General features: G+C 41.8%; 2 protein-coding genes across 2 annotated transcripts in view; one reads left to right on the top strand and one right to left on the bottom strand.

Moving 5' to 3' along the window:
* Nucleotides 1-818: 818 nt before the first annotated feature.
* Nucleotides 819-6,313, bottom strand: CHRM5 (cholinergic receptor muscarinic 5). The gene has a single exon (XM_069784129.1). It carries the CDS (start codon nucleotides 6,251-6,253, stop codon nucleotides 4,667-4,669), a length of 1,587 nt encoding a protein of 528 aa, XP_069640230.1. The 5' UTR covers nucleotides 6,254-6,313; the 3' UTR covers nucleotides 819-4,666.
* Nucleotides 6,314-11,843: 5,530 nt separating this feature from the next.
* The window catches only part of AVEN (apoptosis and caspase activation inhibitor), a 101,194-nt gene continuing 95,096 nt past the window's right edge, over nucleotides 11,844-17,941 (top strand). Inside the window, exon 1 of the mRNA XM_069784128.1 lies at nucleotides 11,844-12,183. Coding sequence (XP_069640229.1) covers nucleotides 11,938-12,183 — 246 coding nt within the window. The 5' untranslated portion in view covers nucleotides 11,844-11,937. The remainder of the gene's footprint in view (nucleotides 12,184-17,941) is intronic.

Below are 17,941 nucleotides of genomic sequence, written 5' to 3'. Positions count from 1 at the left end.
CACATAAGAAATAAATGGCCTCTTTCTGATTTGGTAGAAGGAAAACCAAGTATTTAAGTGAAAAGACACAGTATCCCTTTTTGGAGTTCAGGTTTGGAAGGGCATTTCAAAATGGAGAAGCCACTGACCACCCAGCGGCTGTGGGAGCATTTCAGGAGCTGATGGAGCCCTTGGAGTCCCCAGGGCAAACAATGGAGCCTTTCAAAGGGAGGTTCTGACCTGTAATGGTCTGTAGCTCATAAAAGTAGTGAATGTGGGGTGTCGGGATTTTTTTTTTTTAAACCTTTCTGTAATATCAAAAAGAAGTAAGCAGTATGGAGGTTTTTGGGCAGAGTCCTTTCCAAGAGAGGGGCACCTAGATGCACAGCTCACAGCAAATGGTAACTCCAGCTTGATTGTTGTGTACAACTGAGGAAACAGGTATTTGTTTCTCACCACGCCCAAGTGATTCTTTCATATTATTTCTATTTCTATAGAAAGCAAAGAAAATTAATTTCAGAGGAAATTACACCATTCAGTTTGTTTGTTTGTTTTCCTAGAGCAAAGAATCCAGAGAACGCAGAAGTACGCATGTCCCCTAAAAATTACAGAGTAACTTTAAAGAAGAAGCATCAAAAAATTCTCCTTCGGTGTGAGGGTTTGGGGAATCCCAAACTATGAAGGCGTGATTTGGAAACTGTTTCCTACCACAAGTAAATAAGCATCTTACAAAATTCTATTCAAAATCCAGAATCTGAAAAAAGTCCACAGGTATGCAATTCAGTTTCAAACTGGGTATCCAGTTTCATAACAATTGCGTTCTACGAGAAAGCAGCATCTTCCAGACTGATATGGGATTCTTTAATTGTTGTAATGACTTCTTATTTAAATTTAACATACTTTCCACATCCCAGTGAACATTTTTATTCCTTCAGGTATGTGACTATCCTTAGCTACATTTGCATTAGGATTTATCAGTTAGTTTGACATGTTTAGGTCATCTATCAAATATGACAAGGAGGCAATGTCACAGATTTCTGAGAAAAGCCCTGTGTGGGAGATAAATGATCAGAATAATTAAATTAGAGATGAAGACTTTTCATGAGACTCAGCTCTAAAACTGGAACAATATCTAAAGGGTGATAAGGAAGTACAATTAAGGATTTTGCTTTGAAGTGCATCACTGTCTTTCGATCTAGACTCATCAAGTCCATATATTCCAGTGCAGGTCTCACGGGTACAATAGAGAAGAGGAACAAAAAATTCACATATAAAAATAACTTTCAACAATTAATAGCAGTTACTAATTGACATGCATAGTTTAGTAGGATAACCATGATTAGCAATTGAATTATATAATTAATGGCAAAATATTTTACAGATTCTTACAGTATTTCCTCTATAACCCCTTTGATGTCATCCTTCCTCAATTCAACAGGATTTTTTCTATAAAGGAAACCCCTGCATTTATGTTCTTTCTTTACTTTCTGTCTTTTGCCAAGCTCTTCACTCTGTGCTAAGTAGTCACAGAAAGTGCACAACACTAGCTAGGTGTTCTATACCCATTCAAAAATCCTGAGAACTCTTCCAAGTATTTATCTACAAACAAATTATATTTACAGGAAATGAATGTTACTTGATAATTTATGGGGATCCTGAATGTACAGGGAGGCTGGTATATATGAAAAGGGAGAGACAAAAATTATACTCCCAGTCTGTGGGAAAATTAAAAAATATTAAAGTGTACTGGGTCTCTGAAAAGCTTAGTTAGGGATATATATACACACTATATCTATATATATGTATGTGTATGTAATTATGTATAAATAAAATGTAATTTTACATAAAAAGATCTTTTCACCAGTCCATGACCATGACCATAATCGATTATAGGATTGGTAAAAGGTTCATTAAAAAGACAGAAATACAGATAACAAGATTGTTCTACACTGTGAAAGTCCCACAACACTTTTTAAATGTACAAAATATAATTTGAAAACAAAATATAATTAAGTACTAACTAATCCTCTGATGAGGATCATGTTTTTCTTTTTGTGGTTTTGATTTTTTTAAAGAATAAACATCCTACCTAACGATAAAGCAGCACACACCTTTTTATATAATTCTAGGTATTTACAATGTACCCATATTTGACCATGTAACGTGTCACACGGTGACGTGCTAGCAGCATAGTTTGAGCACATATTTCACAATTACATTGAACCAACATTGTTGCATCCATCACCATGTATTCTAATACATTTACTGAGCACAGAGTCCATAAACATTTACAGAACACTTTTGTTCAACAGAAGCCAAAATCAACAAAAAATATCCCATTTAATTTCAGCAGAAGCCAATGCTTTACTTTAGCAACAACACTGCAGCTAGCAGGAAATGTTACTACCTCATAAATTTTGCCTTTAACTACAGCTCGTGCCACAGAGGGACACATTCATTTGCTAAAAATCAAACACACTTTACTGAGTGTCTGATCCAATGTAATATAAAATAAACCCACTATAATAACCAACTTGTACATAGTTACTGTACACAGGAAAAGCTCTGGATAGTGACAGAGGAAAGTTGATGAAAGGGTCTTTATAAAGACCCATACTTTCCTTTACTAAGCAATCATATGCTAATGCACAAAAAATAATAGGCACAGTATGGTGTGTTACAAAATCAATCATGTGAATTTAGAGAACATATTTTTATATTACTACACTGCTGATCTTTCACTGACACAATTTTCCCCTCTGGAGATTGGGGATAAAAAATATTAATTACTTCTACTGTGGTTGTTGACATGGAGGACTTATGTATCTGTAGGGAAACATTTTGATGGTATGATAATTTAATAAATTATACGAACAATTTCACTGAGAGCAATGGTACATTCAGGATGACTAATACAATCCCTGAAATGTGCAACTGGGTCACGTCACTACTGCAATGTCCCACTAAAGCGCATAGTAGATACAATGTGAAGATTGGCCCGAACTAATATTCCGGAGCATCTCACCCTGAATTTTGGTAGAAAGGCTAGAACTGAATCTGAACTTTGTGGACATGGAGATCTTTCTCATTTACTCATAAACTTTTTCTTACTTTAGGACTTCATTCCTTATGACTCCGGTCGCCACTAACTTGTGGCCTTTTCTGAGGCTTCATGTTTGTTCCCACCACAAGGAGCTGGGTCACCAGCTCTGTTCCAGTGGCCTTCTGCTGAAGGCAGCCCCTCGCTTACGCATGCACTCAGTCAATGCTGCAGACTCCTGCCAGTCTAACACAGACAGCAGACAGGCACATGCAGTTCAACCCTGCCACAGAAGCGTCCTCACCACAGCCCCCAAACCCCAGCAAACCTCAGCTAGTGGCCAGAGTCTCAGCTCATTGTGACCAGGCCAGTGCAGCCCAGTCCCAGAAGCCACAGCTGTCAGAGGGGTTGATTCCAGTCCCCAGTACTGTAGCAGAAATGGTTCTGCTGGACCAAAAGATAGTGACTGGAGATAACTTATGTTTCCAAACACCTCATGTTGACTAGTATTTGTAAAGCTATTTAAAGATTAAAAGTGCTATGAAAGTGCAAAGTGTCCTTAATAGTTTTATAGAAATATTCAAAAATTACTTTAAAAATCTTTCTTCTTTCAGACATGGCAATTCTGTCACTGTTTATAATAGTTTCATAATATATAGGTAAATGCACAGGGCACCAATACATATTTTTCTCTTCTTCTGCATCATTTCATCAGTAACGGAAACTTTTGGGGCAAGGGGAAGCGCAACAAAGGAGATTGCAAAAAAGACTTTCCTTGTGTTGCGAAGTAGATAGACTACATCCATTATGCTTTACAGTCAGTTCTGATTTGTACCATTGTCACTATCACATAAAATTTTAAAATTTCCTTCAGAGGCATTGGGAAAGGGAGAAGTTTGGAGGTATCTGCTAACCATCACTATTTTTTACAGATGACAGTGACTTGCATGATGGAACTGAGACTGGGACAGGCTTCTTCATATACAAAATACGTTACCTGTTTCCTCCACTATGAGCCCTTCCTATGTCTCCACAAAAGTCACCCTTAAAGTGGAAATTTTCTCAGTATTACATTCTCCTGTAATATGTGTGTTCATTTGGAGTATTATGAATCTCTCTAAGTGTTTAGTATTGGGGATGACAGCATTTCCCCCTTTAAATAGTCCTTGTTTCATTCCAACAGCAGTGGAAAATTCTCAAAACAGAAGTAGTACAAGCTCCATTGCTTGGTACACTGAACACTAAATAGACAGTACACTAGAAAGGAACTATAGGAAGAAACAGATCTGCACTACAGGGAGATAGACTGGGTGATCTAACTTGATGACTGGATGACCATCCCACTCTAATTTCTAGTGGTTTATAATTTACTCTACATATTCTCAGGCTGAAAGAAAGGACAGAAGACCCCAAACGTAATAACTTTAATGCAGATCTACTGCATAATCAAAACCACCCTGTGTTGCTCACAGCAGCCACTGACTTCTTTATCCCAAGCACACTACTTTCATGCAAAATTTTACTTTTCTGCAGAATTTTTTTAACCCCTAGACATATAAAGCAACAGCTTTGAAAAGACAGAATTACAGTCAATTAACCAGATTACGTCAATATCTATTTTCTCCCTTATCCCCTACATAAGAGCAATTATGGCAGTCTGGTATTGCCCTGCCAGTATAGTTTCTCTTCCACTTTTTTCTTTTTCCACTGGCAGAAAAGCAGCATCTTAAAAGTTTTCCTGAAAGTTTTGTTACAGAGGGCATAACAAATGGGGTTAACAGTGCTGTTCACATAGCATAGCCAATATCCAAGGTGCCACAGTGTCAAGGGAATGCAGTCAGAGCAGAATGTGGAGACCAAAACCATGATATTGTAGGGAGTCCATGTGATGATAAAAGCCAAAAGAATGGCACTTAAAGTCTGTGCTGCTTTGCGTTCCTTTATAAGAACCATCCGTTTCCTTTTGGTGATTTGGTTATTTATATTTGGATCCATGCTTTTGATGGAAGGATCCTTTGACAGAGCAGCAGAACAAGGAGTTATTTTTACTTTACGGCAACAATTGTTGGCTTCCTGCGTGCCATCAGCCTTAACCACCAACCGGAATTTATAGGCCACACATTTTTTACTTTTTTGTACGTGGCCTTTGGCAGGTGACAAAAAGTATTTCTGGTTCTCAAAATCACTTTCTTCAGGTTGGTCTTTGACAACAACATCCGTACTCTCATTAAATTCTTCTGCCTTACCTTTAGATGGACTTCGGTAAGTTACCTGGAAAACTGAATCAGCGGCAAGTTTATCCTCCTCTTCTGAAGATGCGTAGCTGCTGCAGGTGGTTAACTGGTCAGCCTTAGCCCAGTCGTTACAAGTACTCCCTGCCTGAGAGGCTTTCACAGTAGCTGACGTACTTCGACTAGATGAAGACCAGGAAGCCTGACACCTCTCTCTTTTGACTAAGTTTTGTTGCTTGCAACTGAAGCAAGACTTCAGGAGAACTTTCTGAGGCTTTATCATCTCAAACTCTGCCACAGACTCTGAACCCTGCAGTTCAGCAAGGTCCTTGGTACGTTTCTCTGTCTCTTTATAGATGCGGCAATACAGAATGGTCATCACGGACACTGGGATGTAAAAAGCAGCAATTGCAGTACCAAAGGTGATAATAGGCTCATATAAAAATTGTATCTGGCACTCTTCAGGTGGTACTGTTCTTTCACCCACAAAATACTGCCAGCACAAGATTACAGGTGCCCACAACACGAAGGAAATTAGCCAAGCCAGACCAATCATGATGCCAGCTCTTTTGGGAGTGCGTTTGGCCCTGTAAGTTAAAGGCCTTGTGATGGAAAAATACCTGTCAAAACTGATGACTAGGAGGTTCATTACTGAGGCATTGCTAGCTACATAGTCCAGTGCTAGCCACAGGTCACAGGCAAGGCTTCCAAGAGACCAATGGCCTATGAGTATATAGGACGTATAAAGGTTCATAGAAAATATTCCAATGATGAGATCTGCACAGGCAAGGCTGAGCAAGTAATAATTGTTGACAGTTTTGAGCTGACTGTTAACCTTGAAGGATATCATTACAAGAATATTTCCCACTATGGTTATTAAGCTTACAATTGCAGTTACAGTGGCAATAGTAATGACTTCCCAGAGGCTATGCCCTTCTAACTGCTTATGGTTGATGGATGAACTGTTTACAACAGTAGAATTGCTGAATAAATTTACTTCCATTCTTGTTCTTGGTGTATTGTCATCAGGATCTTAGCACTGTTGCATATTGCTTTCTGTACTCGAAAATATTCTTTTGGAGACAGCTGTAAAGATCAAAGGGAAAAAACAGAAAAAGAAAGAAGCTCATTAAATAGCACAGACTTCCATTAGAGTTGCCATAAAACACTTCTAAAACAATCTATCAAATTATTTGTGTTCTCTTTTTGCATTTTGACTATTGTTTCTACCACTGTGAACATAACTAAAACACATAAATGTACATTCTAGGACAATGTACTCTGGCATCTTATGAAATTTCTAAATGCAATCAAAACAACTATTGTTTCTTAAGGCAGTCAGTCACGCCAGGTCTTATATTTTGAATACCTTAGGAGACACTCCACATATTCTTAGATAGACATTTAAAGTTCTGCAGTGCAGTAAGACAGTGAGTCACTGTGGTGTTTCCTACAGTACTATGTAGAAGGTGTCAAGATCTCACAAATTACCTTTGGAAAATTTGGAGAAGTCACCAACATCAGAAAAGAGAGTAGGAGGAAACTGAGGATGCACAGGGAGTTAGGAACCACGCTGGCATGGTGGCAGTGGGAAACAATTAGGTGTTAGAAGTGGTTGGGGCAACTGAGGGGGAATCTTTGCGTTAAGGAAGCAGGCAAAGCCAAGAAGATGTTTTTGGAAAAATAAGTTGGGCAGAAAAGACTTTTCTCTATTTAGAGATCTTGGGCCAGAGGAGACTGATTGGGTGAGGTGTGGAAGTGCAGTTTGGGTAGTTTGGGTGAGTGAATAGTAGGGTTGAGGATAGAAAGGAGTAAACTGAAGAGGAAGCAGCAATAGATGACCACAGTGACAAACAGTGCAACAAAACCAATTTAACACTTGCATAAGCAGTGAGAGGTAGAAATGGCACCACTGTCACTCTGTTAACGCATACATGCTTCTGATGTCCATCCCTTCCTACATTCTTCACTGCTGTTTTCTTGTCCCATTGAATGCATGCCTGAATCAGGCAATTTGGTTCTTTCACAGATATCTGCTGTTTTTTGAGTCATTCTATCACATCAGATGATGCTAATCACTTGTTTGATGCTTAATCTTGCAAGACTGTGTAATTTTGGAATAGTCAAATAGTAGTTAGTTTTTTGAGTCAGATAAATTATTAACAGGTTTTTTGTTGGGCATCTAGCCAGTATAAAACCGGTAAGACAATCCCCTTTTTTCAAAGCAGACACAGGTTCAGCTAAAATTATCACATACATCACCTTTTAAGGTCCAACTCTAAGTCTTCAGGATTCTCTCTGCAGCAGATCTCTATTATTTGGTCCTCCCTAACCATCCACACCACTCCTCTGTGTTTTCATCTTTCAACCTAACTGTCAGAACATTATTTTCTTTGGTCTTGGCAAGTGTCTTTTATTAACTGCAAGCTTTCACAGCTTATCCCTTTCCCACATGTCATCATCTATCTTTTGTACCAAGTAGTTGGGTCCTGTCTCTCATCAGCTGAATACATCAATATTTTATAGCCACTTGCTGAATTTTCAGAAAAGCATCTTTTTTTCTTTCATTGTCCTCTTATTTGCTTTCATTGTTTCCTTCACTTTTGTCCCAGGTCTCCTAAATATCCACAGAAGTGTATCATCTTTCTTCTTCAAACCCTCCCTAATGATTATCTCTTGTTGTGATGAAATTCGATAACGGGAAGTTTCCTGGTGTACTGAGACCACTGTCTACCCTACTACCCAAAATGGTTCTCCTCCATCTGTGTGTCTCTGTCATCTCCTGTCTTACATTTAGATGTTTGTGCATCTGTATTCTGTTTATACACAACATATATTGAACCTAATTCAACAGGATTCTAGTTCATGTATAGGCCTTGCAGCCTAATAATAAGCATAATATATGCATGTTGACCATCTGTACACTTGGCCCTCTACAGCCTCCAGAGCCAGTAGCAGTCAAGAACAGCTCAAGTGCCACAGCAGTCCTAACAAGCCCCATGCAAGGAAAGAAATTTCATCCTGGTTCTGCATTCTGCAAAGGCTTCCCCCAAGTCAGAACTGTCCTGATGGCTGGGTGCGCTGGCTTTACAAATCTTTACACAGCCTTGAAATGTAGGAACTCATTTAATGTGAAACAAAGGTGTGTGGAGCACCTGCATGGCTGTGATAGGTAGCTGAGCTGTGAAAGATTAATCTGTGTGTCTCTGCTACCTCATGTGGCTTATGCTGCTTTTTCTGTGGACAGTCAGCACAGTTGTTCTGCATGTCAACAGCTCTGTGTGATTAAATTTTTAAGCGTGGCAGTGCAGTAATGCGTTAAGCATGGCAATGTCAGGGGGCAGCAGGGGCCAGCTGCTCTGCAAGGGAAGGTGAGCCATGGGTGGAGCATCATACCAAGGCAGGTGGGAGCAGAGACATCACCAAGAAGCAGCAGGGTATGGAGCAGCACATTTAGCACATTTGATTTATGATCAGGGCCAGAGACAGTCATCAGGGTCAGACATAGTCTGGTGATTGCACAGCAAGTCCATAGTGATAACGCAGGTCCCAGACCAAGCCAGGAAGCCCGGCCAGCAGGTCCAAGTCCGGATCAGAGTCAGGATCAAGGAGGTAGGAGACCAGGTGTAGATGTAGCTGCCGCCCAGCTGCGATGTAGAACAGGCAAGGGCCAGAGGTACAGCCTCAGCTTAAAAGCAGTTCCCAAGGGAAAGGAGACGGAGGCCCTCACTTCTAGCTTTCTTCACAACAGGTCTTATCAGCAGAGCAGCTGACCTTGGACTTAGCCAGCTAAACTCTAAAATAGGCAACGGCACTCCTAGAACGGGGCTGCGCTCCGGGCCTTGACAGCTAACGTACCCGAAACACTGCCAGGGCTCAAGACTTTTTTGCAAGTTGCAAGATTTCAGCAAAGGCTAGAGATGGTCTTAAAAAGGCACAAGCTATGAATGTCAGGCACATGGATAAACATCTACTAATTTCTACATTTGCCTAACACTGGGGGTTGAGCAGCCACTTAGGATGATTATATGAGATTGTTTGAACTTTCTGCCTTTTCTTGCCAGATGACACTTTTCTCAGAAGAGGGGAGACTAGAAATTGCCTAGGTGCTGTGGCCTGTAATGCTTCGTCTTTTGCCATAGGTAGCAAGTGTGTGTCCCTCTTAGGTCACTACTAAAGACTGCTGAAGCTACGCCATGTGGATTGCAGACTTCAGAGCAACTGGAGAAGCAGAAATTGTCCTGACACGATTGTTCTTGGTTTGAACTGACATGGGCGGGAGGAACACTGGTAATATGGTATAGAAACTATAATTAATTTCTAAATAAAAAGCACTCTCATTATCATCATGAAAAGCCTTCCCTCCCTAATGGGTTGTTTTACTGTGATGTCAACAAAAATTGACAGTAGCTAAGCTGCTAGTATGCAAAGATCTCTTCTTGGCATGTTGACCATTCGTGTCATTTCTTCATACTCTGTCATCTTTTGTCTCATCGGTCTGTGTTAACACTTTGCAGTGTTACCTTTTGTTCTCTATTTGTGTATCACTCAAGGCAATAGTGCCTGTGAGTGGGACTTCTGTGTGCTATAGTAACATAATTGATATTAATTGTCTATCATAAGAGATGATAATAATAGGGAGATCAAAATTAAATTACAAAATCAAAATGCACATGTACAGTATCATGACTTTTCTATCTGTCTCATAATTATTGATGCATGAACTTCACGCTTGTGAGTTGTAATGGTGTTTGCTATTTGTTGCCAAATATTAGTGATATTTTTTTCAATCTAGCTGTAAGTATTAATTAATGTGAGTTGTTAAATTTGTACATATAGTCAGCTTACAGTTATCTGCAGGCAGATTGTTGGTGTCACAGATTAATTGCACCACAGATGCAGGCACAGCTTGAGTTTGCCAGGTTTTATTAGCTCTAGCTTGGCACTGGGTCTGCCAGACCTGTGCTGGCCGCACAAGGAATCATTCAGGTATCTTTGCAATGTGCTTGCCAGTGCTGCTCCCTGTTACTCGATTTATTTGCTTGTGTTGCACTGGAGGCATGCTAAGCTAATTTACTGATTTGCTGCACGGTGTGCCCCAGAACTAAGCAGCACTTACCACAGGTAGTAGTGCAGAGACACTACGGCCCATGATTTCATAGTACGGGAGTTTTGGTCACATTTTGCTGTAAGGACTACTGGGTTTAAAAACCCCGCAAAACGAGATTGATGTTTTAATGTGTGTTGTCAAATGACAGCCTGCGTGCTCAAGAGCGATGAGGCAAGCCTACTGTTAGGGAACTGGTGAACTTACCTGAGGACAGCATGGGTGCCTGCCTAGTTCAAGCAGAGCAGGACAAACCAGCCCAGCTCTACATCACAAAGCTGTTCCCGTGTCCCTGCTCTGTGTCCTCAGAGCAAGACGCTCCTAAAGAGGCTGCAGCGTCACCTCATGCACTTCACGTAGCACAGGCTTGTGTGCCACACCCCATCAGCTGGGACTTGTTGCTTTTTCCCTCATTTGCTACAGAAAGCTAACTTTGGGTCCTGCACTTGGGTCACAGCAACCCCATGCAACACTACAGGCTTGGGGAAGAGTGACTGGAAAGCTGCCTGGCAGAAAAGGACCTGGGGGTGGGTGTCGATCGACAGCCAGCTGAATACGAGCCATCAGTGTGCCCAGGTGGCCAAGAAGGCCAACGGCATCCTGGCCTGTATCAGAAATAGTGTGGCCAGCAGGAGCAGGGAGGTGAGTGTTCCCCTGTACTGGGCACTGGTGAGGCCGCACCTCAAGTCCTGTGTTCAGTTTTGGGCCCCTCACTACAGGAAAGACATTGAGGTGCTGGAGCGTGTCCAGAGAAGGGCAATGAAGCTGGTGAAGGGTCGAGAGCACAAGTCTTATGAGGAGCAGCTGAGGGAGCTGGGGCTGTTTAGCCTGGAGAAAAGGAGGCTGAGGGGAGACCTTACTGCTCTCTACAACTACCTGAAAGGAGGTTGTGGTGAGGTGGGTGCTGGTCTCTTCTCCTAAGTAACAAGAGATAGGATGAGAGGAAATGGCCTCAAGTTGTGGCAGAGGAGGTTTAGATTGGCTATTAGGAAAAATTTCTTCACCGAAAGGGTTATCAAGCCCTGCAACAGGCTGCCCAGGGAAGTGGTGGAGTCACCGTCCCTGTGAGGTATTTAAAAGAGGTGTAGATGTGGTGCTTAGGGACATGGTTTAGCGGTGGACTTGGCAGCGTTAAGTTTACAGTTGGACTCGATGATCTTAAGGTCTTTTCTGCCCTAAATGATTCTATGATTCATATGGCTTGAGTTAGGAGTGCTCTTTCCTAAACATTGAATGCATGTTGTTTGAAATACATATGGAAAGCTATCTGTTTTTCACTCCTTGCTCGTCGAGGTTTGCAGAGGGGACATGGGCAAACGCTCCCCAGTCGCCCGCCAGGGGCTCGCCCCCGGAGGAGCGGGGCAGGCGGCGGCTCCCCTCCCCGGGAAGGCCGGCCCCGCTGCTGGGCTTTGGCCAGGCCGCGCGCCAGCCGCAGGCAGGGGGAGCTGCTGAGGGCGCGGGCGCCGCCATTTCCCTCGCTCGCCTTCCCCGGGCGGCCTCTTTCCGGGAGTAGGCGGGGACCGGCGCGGCAGAGGCCAGCCCGGCCGCAGGCGGCGCGGGGTAGGGGCGCCCGAGCAGCCATGCAGTCTGAGCGGGGCGGCAGCCGGCCCCGCAGGGAAGGTGGCCGGCACGGCCGTCGGCGGCCCGGCGGCGCGGAGAGGGCGGCCGAGGCGGCGACCGAAGGAAGCTGCGGGGACGGCCGCGGAGGAGGCGGGGGCCGGGGAAGAGGCGGCGCTCGCGGGCAGCGAGGAGGCGGGGGCCGCGGCAGGCGAGAGCCTCGAGGTCGCGGGGCAGCGGCGGCGCCCGCCTCTCAGCGCCACCGGCGGGTAAGCAGGAGGAGAGCCCGCCCGCCGCGGGTGCGGGGGAAGGCGGAGCTGAGCGCGGCGGGGCCCCTGGGCGGCCGTCGGGGTGGGGGCACAACCCTTCCCTCTCCTCCCCTGCTCCTCCCTGAGGCGGAGCCAGGCTGGCAGCCGCCGCCAGCGGCCTCTCCCGGGAGTTTGGGGTGGCGGGGAAGGGGTGCGGGGCGGCGGGCCTGCTGGCGTTACCTCCCTGGTCAGCTCGGCACCTGCAGCCGCCCTCTGCCCCCCTCTTCCTCCCCTGATACGGCGGCAGCCAGCACCTACGGGCTGTAGTGGAAACAGAGAGAGGGATTTTCTGGCCGAAATGCGTTTACAGTTTTGTGCTGAAAAATACTAGTCTCAGTTGAAAAACGCATCTGAAAAATACGTTCCTGTTTGCAAGTAGAGATGAAGAATTGCTGAATATTTTTGGCACAGTTGATTAGAAGTTGAAATGAGTGTGTGAGTTGTCCAGCCTAGCAATGTGGTACTAGCAATGAAGACGTGGTAGCATAGCTCATCTTATGGAATTGGTATTTGTGGTTCACTGGAACACGTATTTGCCACTAATGCAAATTGATGGCTGTGCTTTGACCAATTACAAAGTGCTTTATCAGATTAAAAGCAGCACAGACGTGCCTAAGTGTACCACAGCTACACCTTCAGTTTCCTGTGGAGATGTTAAAATGCTTTCTACAACCCACCATGGTATGAGATCAACACTGTGCCTTTAAAAACAGTTTCCATTTATAAATGCTTTGACAGTACTAGGTTCAGATTGTCTTGCTTCCGTTAGCGTTGTTGCAACATAGAAATCATGGTTGTCCCTGGATTGGCAAAAAGATTACAGTGACAACCTAATACTGATTGGTGTTGGCAGCGCTGGGAGTCCTGATGTAGATGGACCAGCTGCTACCCCATTTTCAGCATCACGTTGATTAGATTCACTTTGACTTTTATGATGCTGTGGCTTCGGTTGGACCCAGCCAGTGTTTTATCTATATTAGAACTCCCATGGTTGCTGGTGGATTTAAAAAAATGTAAAATGTTCATCCCTCTTGTCATTCTATTTAGGTACATTTTAGCGCTTGTGTTTTGGGAGATAAAAGATGCAGCTGGATTGGAGCTGTTACCTAGAGGGTTGGTTGGTAATTTCACTTGTAAGTGATATAAATTGCTGAGTTCATACTGATGTGTGCAGATGGGTTTGGATTCTGGATGTGAAACAATAGTGCTCCCTTATAAGCCACAGAGGCATAGGGGGAAAATTCAGCACCTGTATTAGCTGAGGGAACTTCCATCCTGGACTGATTTTTTGGAAGTCATTCTCAACCATTTCTTACTAAGTTGAAGTATATTTATACCTGTGTTCTCTCTGGTACTGTTGACCCAGCAGGACCCACTTCACAATTTAAAAGGTGCACTCAGGAAGGGAATCATGTTATATGTATGTGCCTTTGTCTGGATTGTTGTTCGAAGTATTTCAGAAAGCAGTTAAAATTTTTCTTTTGGGATAGCTTACAATATGTTTTGCCTGATCACTGTGTTATTGACTTTGATATGCTCTTCAGCTTAGTTTACCACAGTGACTTTGGTTTTGGCCTAGGCTGATATGGGTTGGGTCTTTAAAAGTGAAGCAATAGCTAAGATTTTCCCAGAACTCTACTAAAGAGTGTTTAAGCATAACACTCTTCCTGTACTGGAGGCTTTTGATATTAAGCCCTGTATGCTCTCTTAGCACACCTGCCACAAATCTTGTGTTTAGCAGCCTGGAGGGGACTGGCTTCCAGCAATGCAGCCATAGTGTCAACAGCTGTGCCAGCCTGCAGCTGCTGATGTCTAGTGTTACCTCTGAGCCAATCTCATAATTTACCACTTCTGAAACAGGGAGGACCTCCTTTTTCCTCTTCTTTCTTCCATCTGTGTGGTCAGACAGGCTCCCCTGTACTGTCTTTGTTGTGTGCTAGACCATGTTTTCCAAACAGATTCAGCTCTTACCTGGCAGGAAATTACCCCCTTTTATTCTCAGTTCCTTAGTGTTCTCTCTGTTCAGCAAAGTGACTTGTTTTACACAAGTGCACCAGCTCATTGAGAGTGTTCTTGGCCCAGAGTAAGCGGTTTGTGTGAAAGGAGGCCCTGCTGTCTTTCAGCAACAAGGCTCAGATCTTCTCAAGTGATGATGAGTAAATTGCAAACCTGGAGAGCTAGGTAACAATACGGGGAATGTGAGTGGTCTTATCATATCACTTTCTTTGCTGTGTGCTGAGAAGCTGGAGTCTTCTCTGAAAATCTCCTGTCTTTCTTTCAAATGGGCCTTGAAATTTCCTGGAGAAGAGAGGCTAAGAATGCTGTAATTTTGTAATATATAGGATTTCCAAGGGCAATTCTAACCCTTTTGCTTTCTAGGGTAAAATTCATGGAGGATTACACTCTGCATTTCCACACTGCTGGTGTCAATGTGGCATTTTGGAGGAATTTTCCTACTAGATTGGGGTCATTCTAGCATTGTATAATCAGGATTTAGATGACCTGGTATTATTTCCTGAAAATAATTTTAAGTCTAGGTTCTTCCATGGTTTTAAAGCTCTGCTAAATTTATAATTTTATTTGCTTATCCCCCATTTGTTTATAAAACTATTGCTGCTAAGCCTGATATTTAAGTAATTTTTTATTCCTGGAGCTTTAGTTGTTGCCTGAGAAGTTTCTTCTTTATTGTGTCTTCAATTATGAAAAGCTTTATGACAAAATCTACATCAAATTGTATTAAAGTAAATGGATTTGGATTTGTTGAGCCTGCTATGGACAGAGCAGTAAAATGCAAGTAAAATTACAGGTGAATGGATTCAGTGAAATGTAATAAGAGTGTTACTAGAACCAAACTTCATTAAAAACTCTTGGAAATAAACAGTTTTTACAGTGAAGTAGAAATTGGCATAATATTTTGGCAGCAGTATTTCTTAGTCAGTTGCATTTATTTAAAACCACTATTCATCTTCCAATTTTGTGTTTTGGATGTTTTAATTTAACAGTGCCTAAGCTTGTGTTTGAAGCTACAGGAGGACGTTATTTCTGACCTGTACAACAGAAGAAAGTGTAGTGGTGGCACATTCGGTTCTCAGTTTTTTTTGTGGACCAGTAAAGGCTGGACACCACTTTACATGTTTTACACTACTGTAAGTGTACTCTAATCCTTTGTTTTTAGTAATGAGTGATCAGCTGTGCTACTTGTAAAACCTGTCAAGACCCAGCACTTGCTGAGTCAATTCTCCTCTTCTCTGCTGGGTGCTAATATAGAAGATCAGGGTGCTATTTGTTTATAAATAATTGACTTACTCATTTCCTGCATAGTAGATCCAGCTGTGGATCAGAGTCTTAAAGATGAAAGCTTTCATGATTTCTGTCAGCTCTTGAGGAGATAGCTGTCTGAGGAACTCCCCAGCTCCACTCTCAAAACAAGATGCTGCCTCTCTCAAACATTTAGAAACTGTGAGGAAAAGTGTTCTTATTCCTTGTAAAGAGGAAAAAGGATCTTGCACTTCTTAGGTCTTTTTGTAACTAGTGTGCATGTTCATTTAACTGGCTTGATTACTTGAAGATTTTGTGTCCTCCCTTCAAAAATGAATCTGAGTCTAACTATGACCAACTGGTTTACCAAATGGCAGATTTCTTTGTATATCTGTCATCTTGAATAATTTTCTGTTGTTTCTGTCTGCTTTAACTAATCTATTCTATGTTAAATAAATAGAACACATTTGCAATTATTAATTTTTTGTAAAATAATGTAGAATTATAATGCTTAAAGTAAAAGGTCCGATTGACACTGGCCCAGTATTTTCTCCCACTTTTATTCTAACTCCTCTAACTTGCTTGGAATTCGTATTTTATATCCTGTCAGAATTTTAAAATTGTGCTCTCTATGAAATATAACCTATTAAAACAAAAACAACTTTCTGAAATTGTGGGCATGATACTGGGTTTTATTTTGATGGTCCTTGAACACATCATTTTGTGGGTGTTTTAAGGAGGCTTTCTTTTGTTCTTTTTATTTATTACAATTGCAATTTACAAAGTGTTCTTTTAACTTTCTTTTCAGTGATGCACTGAGTGTATGTGATGCATGCTATTACTTCAGTGCAGTTGGAATTGGCAGGTCTGTTTGAATATTCCTTTTCTGGCTTTGGACATTGGTTGCAGTAAACATTTTATTGTTAAAGAATGGAGGTTAAAGGACAGATTTTAGTGCAGTCTTTCTTACTTATGGTTAGTTTCAAGATGACATCACATTTATTTAGTGTTTGTTATATCTTCATTCCTGTGGTCCATGCACATGTAAAACTGATCTAAGAGAACATCTAATGCTGTCAGCATCAGATAAATTTTTCCTAATTAGTATGAGCTAAATCTTTACAGTCTAAGCAACTGCAAAAAGCAATCTGTTCACAGGCATGGTAACAAAAGCTTGGATTTTTCAAATACAGATACATTTGATTTCCTTTAGAACACTCTAACAGAGCTTGTGTAGATAGGAGAATAGATTTCTGGGTCTTGAACACAGTAAATCTTTTGACATTTTATGTTAATGTTCTCAAAAGCAACTAGGAAAAAACTTTAGAATAAGTAGCTGTACTTAATTACTAATGAGGTGTGAAGAGCTTCCCTTCTCAGGAGTTACTCTACTGTGATGAGGTGTGAAGAGGCACTAACTGATTATGAATGAAGTGTGGATTATGTTATTTTGAGTGTATTGATTTAGATTAAGCCTCTTGAAAAGTGTGTCAACAAGGGGTTGGAAACTTCTCTAGGGTTGGTTCAGTGTCAAACTGGTGTTTGTTAAATGGGATTCTGCAAGGCTTCATTCTGTGTCTGTTCATGTTCAGTGTTTCTATTAATAATTCCGATGAAGGAGTAAAATATACAGTGTTAAAATTTGCAGACAGTGCTAAACTGGAAGGGTAGGCAGGAGGGTGGAGCACAGAATGCAGTCTCAACGAATGGGAGAAACAGCCTGCAGTAAGGTGTAATTCAAAGTCAAATATAACACAACTACATAATTTATGTAGGAAAAAGATAAATGCTTTTTATCCAGCCAAAGTTAATTTATTCTTTTCAGTTTCTAGACCATAGAGAAGCCAGCTTTTCACAGCACTGGGGACTGCAATGTTTCATAATAATCCCTGATTGTTTAGTGATACTTATTGTTATTCCTTCATCGTATTTTAGCAACCTGCTTGCTGATTTAACTTGAGATACTTGTACTGAAAGCATCCCATTACACAGGTGAATATGCAGCATCATTGCTGCATAACAGCTTTAAGTCTGACTTTTTTTTTTTTGTGACTTCCTTGGAAATTGCTTGGGGTTTTTTTTTTATGGTTTGGATGGCTGTGCATTTCTGTCCCCGCCTACTTAAATGCTTTTATTCCTCTTTTTTCCCCTCAGGTCTCTGGGGTAGTAATTTGGTAACTTTCAAACAGGTTGTCCCGAAAATTTGCTAGCTTAAACAAATAACTTTATCAGCTCCAGATTTTGTTAATTGTATGAAATGCGACTTTCAGTCGTTACCTTATTTAGATTTAATTATCCCATAAAATGGAGGGGATTTTATTCGGAGGAAGTGTAAAACGCTAACACCTTGAATATTGGAGAAGCTCTCCCGAGAACTTCCCATCACGTTTAACTAAACATTTTAGAATTTAGGGAAGGACTACGGATTTGAGAATCCACCCATCCATCTTAAAATGCAATT

This window comes from Haliaeetus albicilla, chromosome 5 (genome assembly GCF_947461875.1).
Source record: "Haliaeetus albicilla chromosome 5, bHalAlb1.1, whole genome shotgun sequence".
NCBI classification, from domain to species: Eukaryota; Metazoa; Chordata; class Aves; order Accipitriformes; family Accipitridae; genus Haliaeetus; species Haliaeetus albicilla.
Note: the sequence above shows the minus strand (reverse complement) of the source record. Positions and strands in the feature narration are given on the sequence as shown.

Bases quoted from the DNA above. Each gene is read 5' to 3' on its own strand.
- CHRM5 (XM_069784129.1), bottom strand. From the start codon at position 6,253: ATGGAAGTAAATTTATTCAGCAATTCTACTGTTGTAAACAGTTCATCC.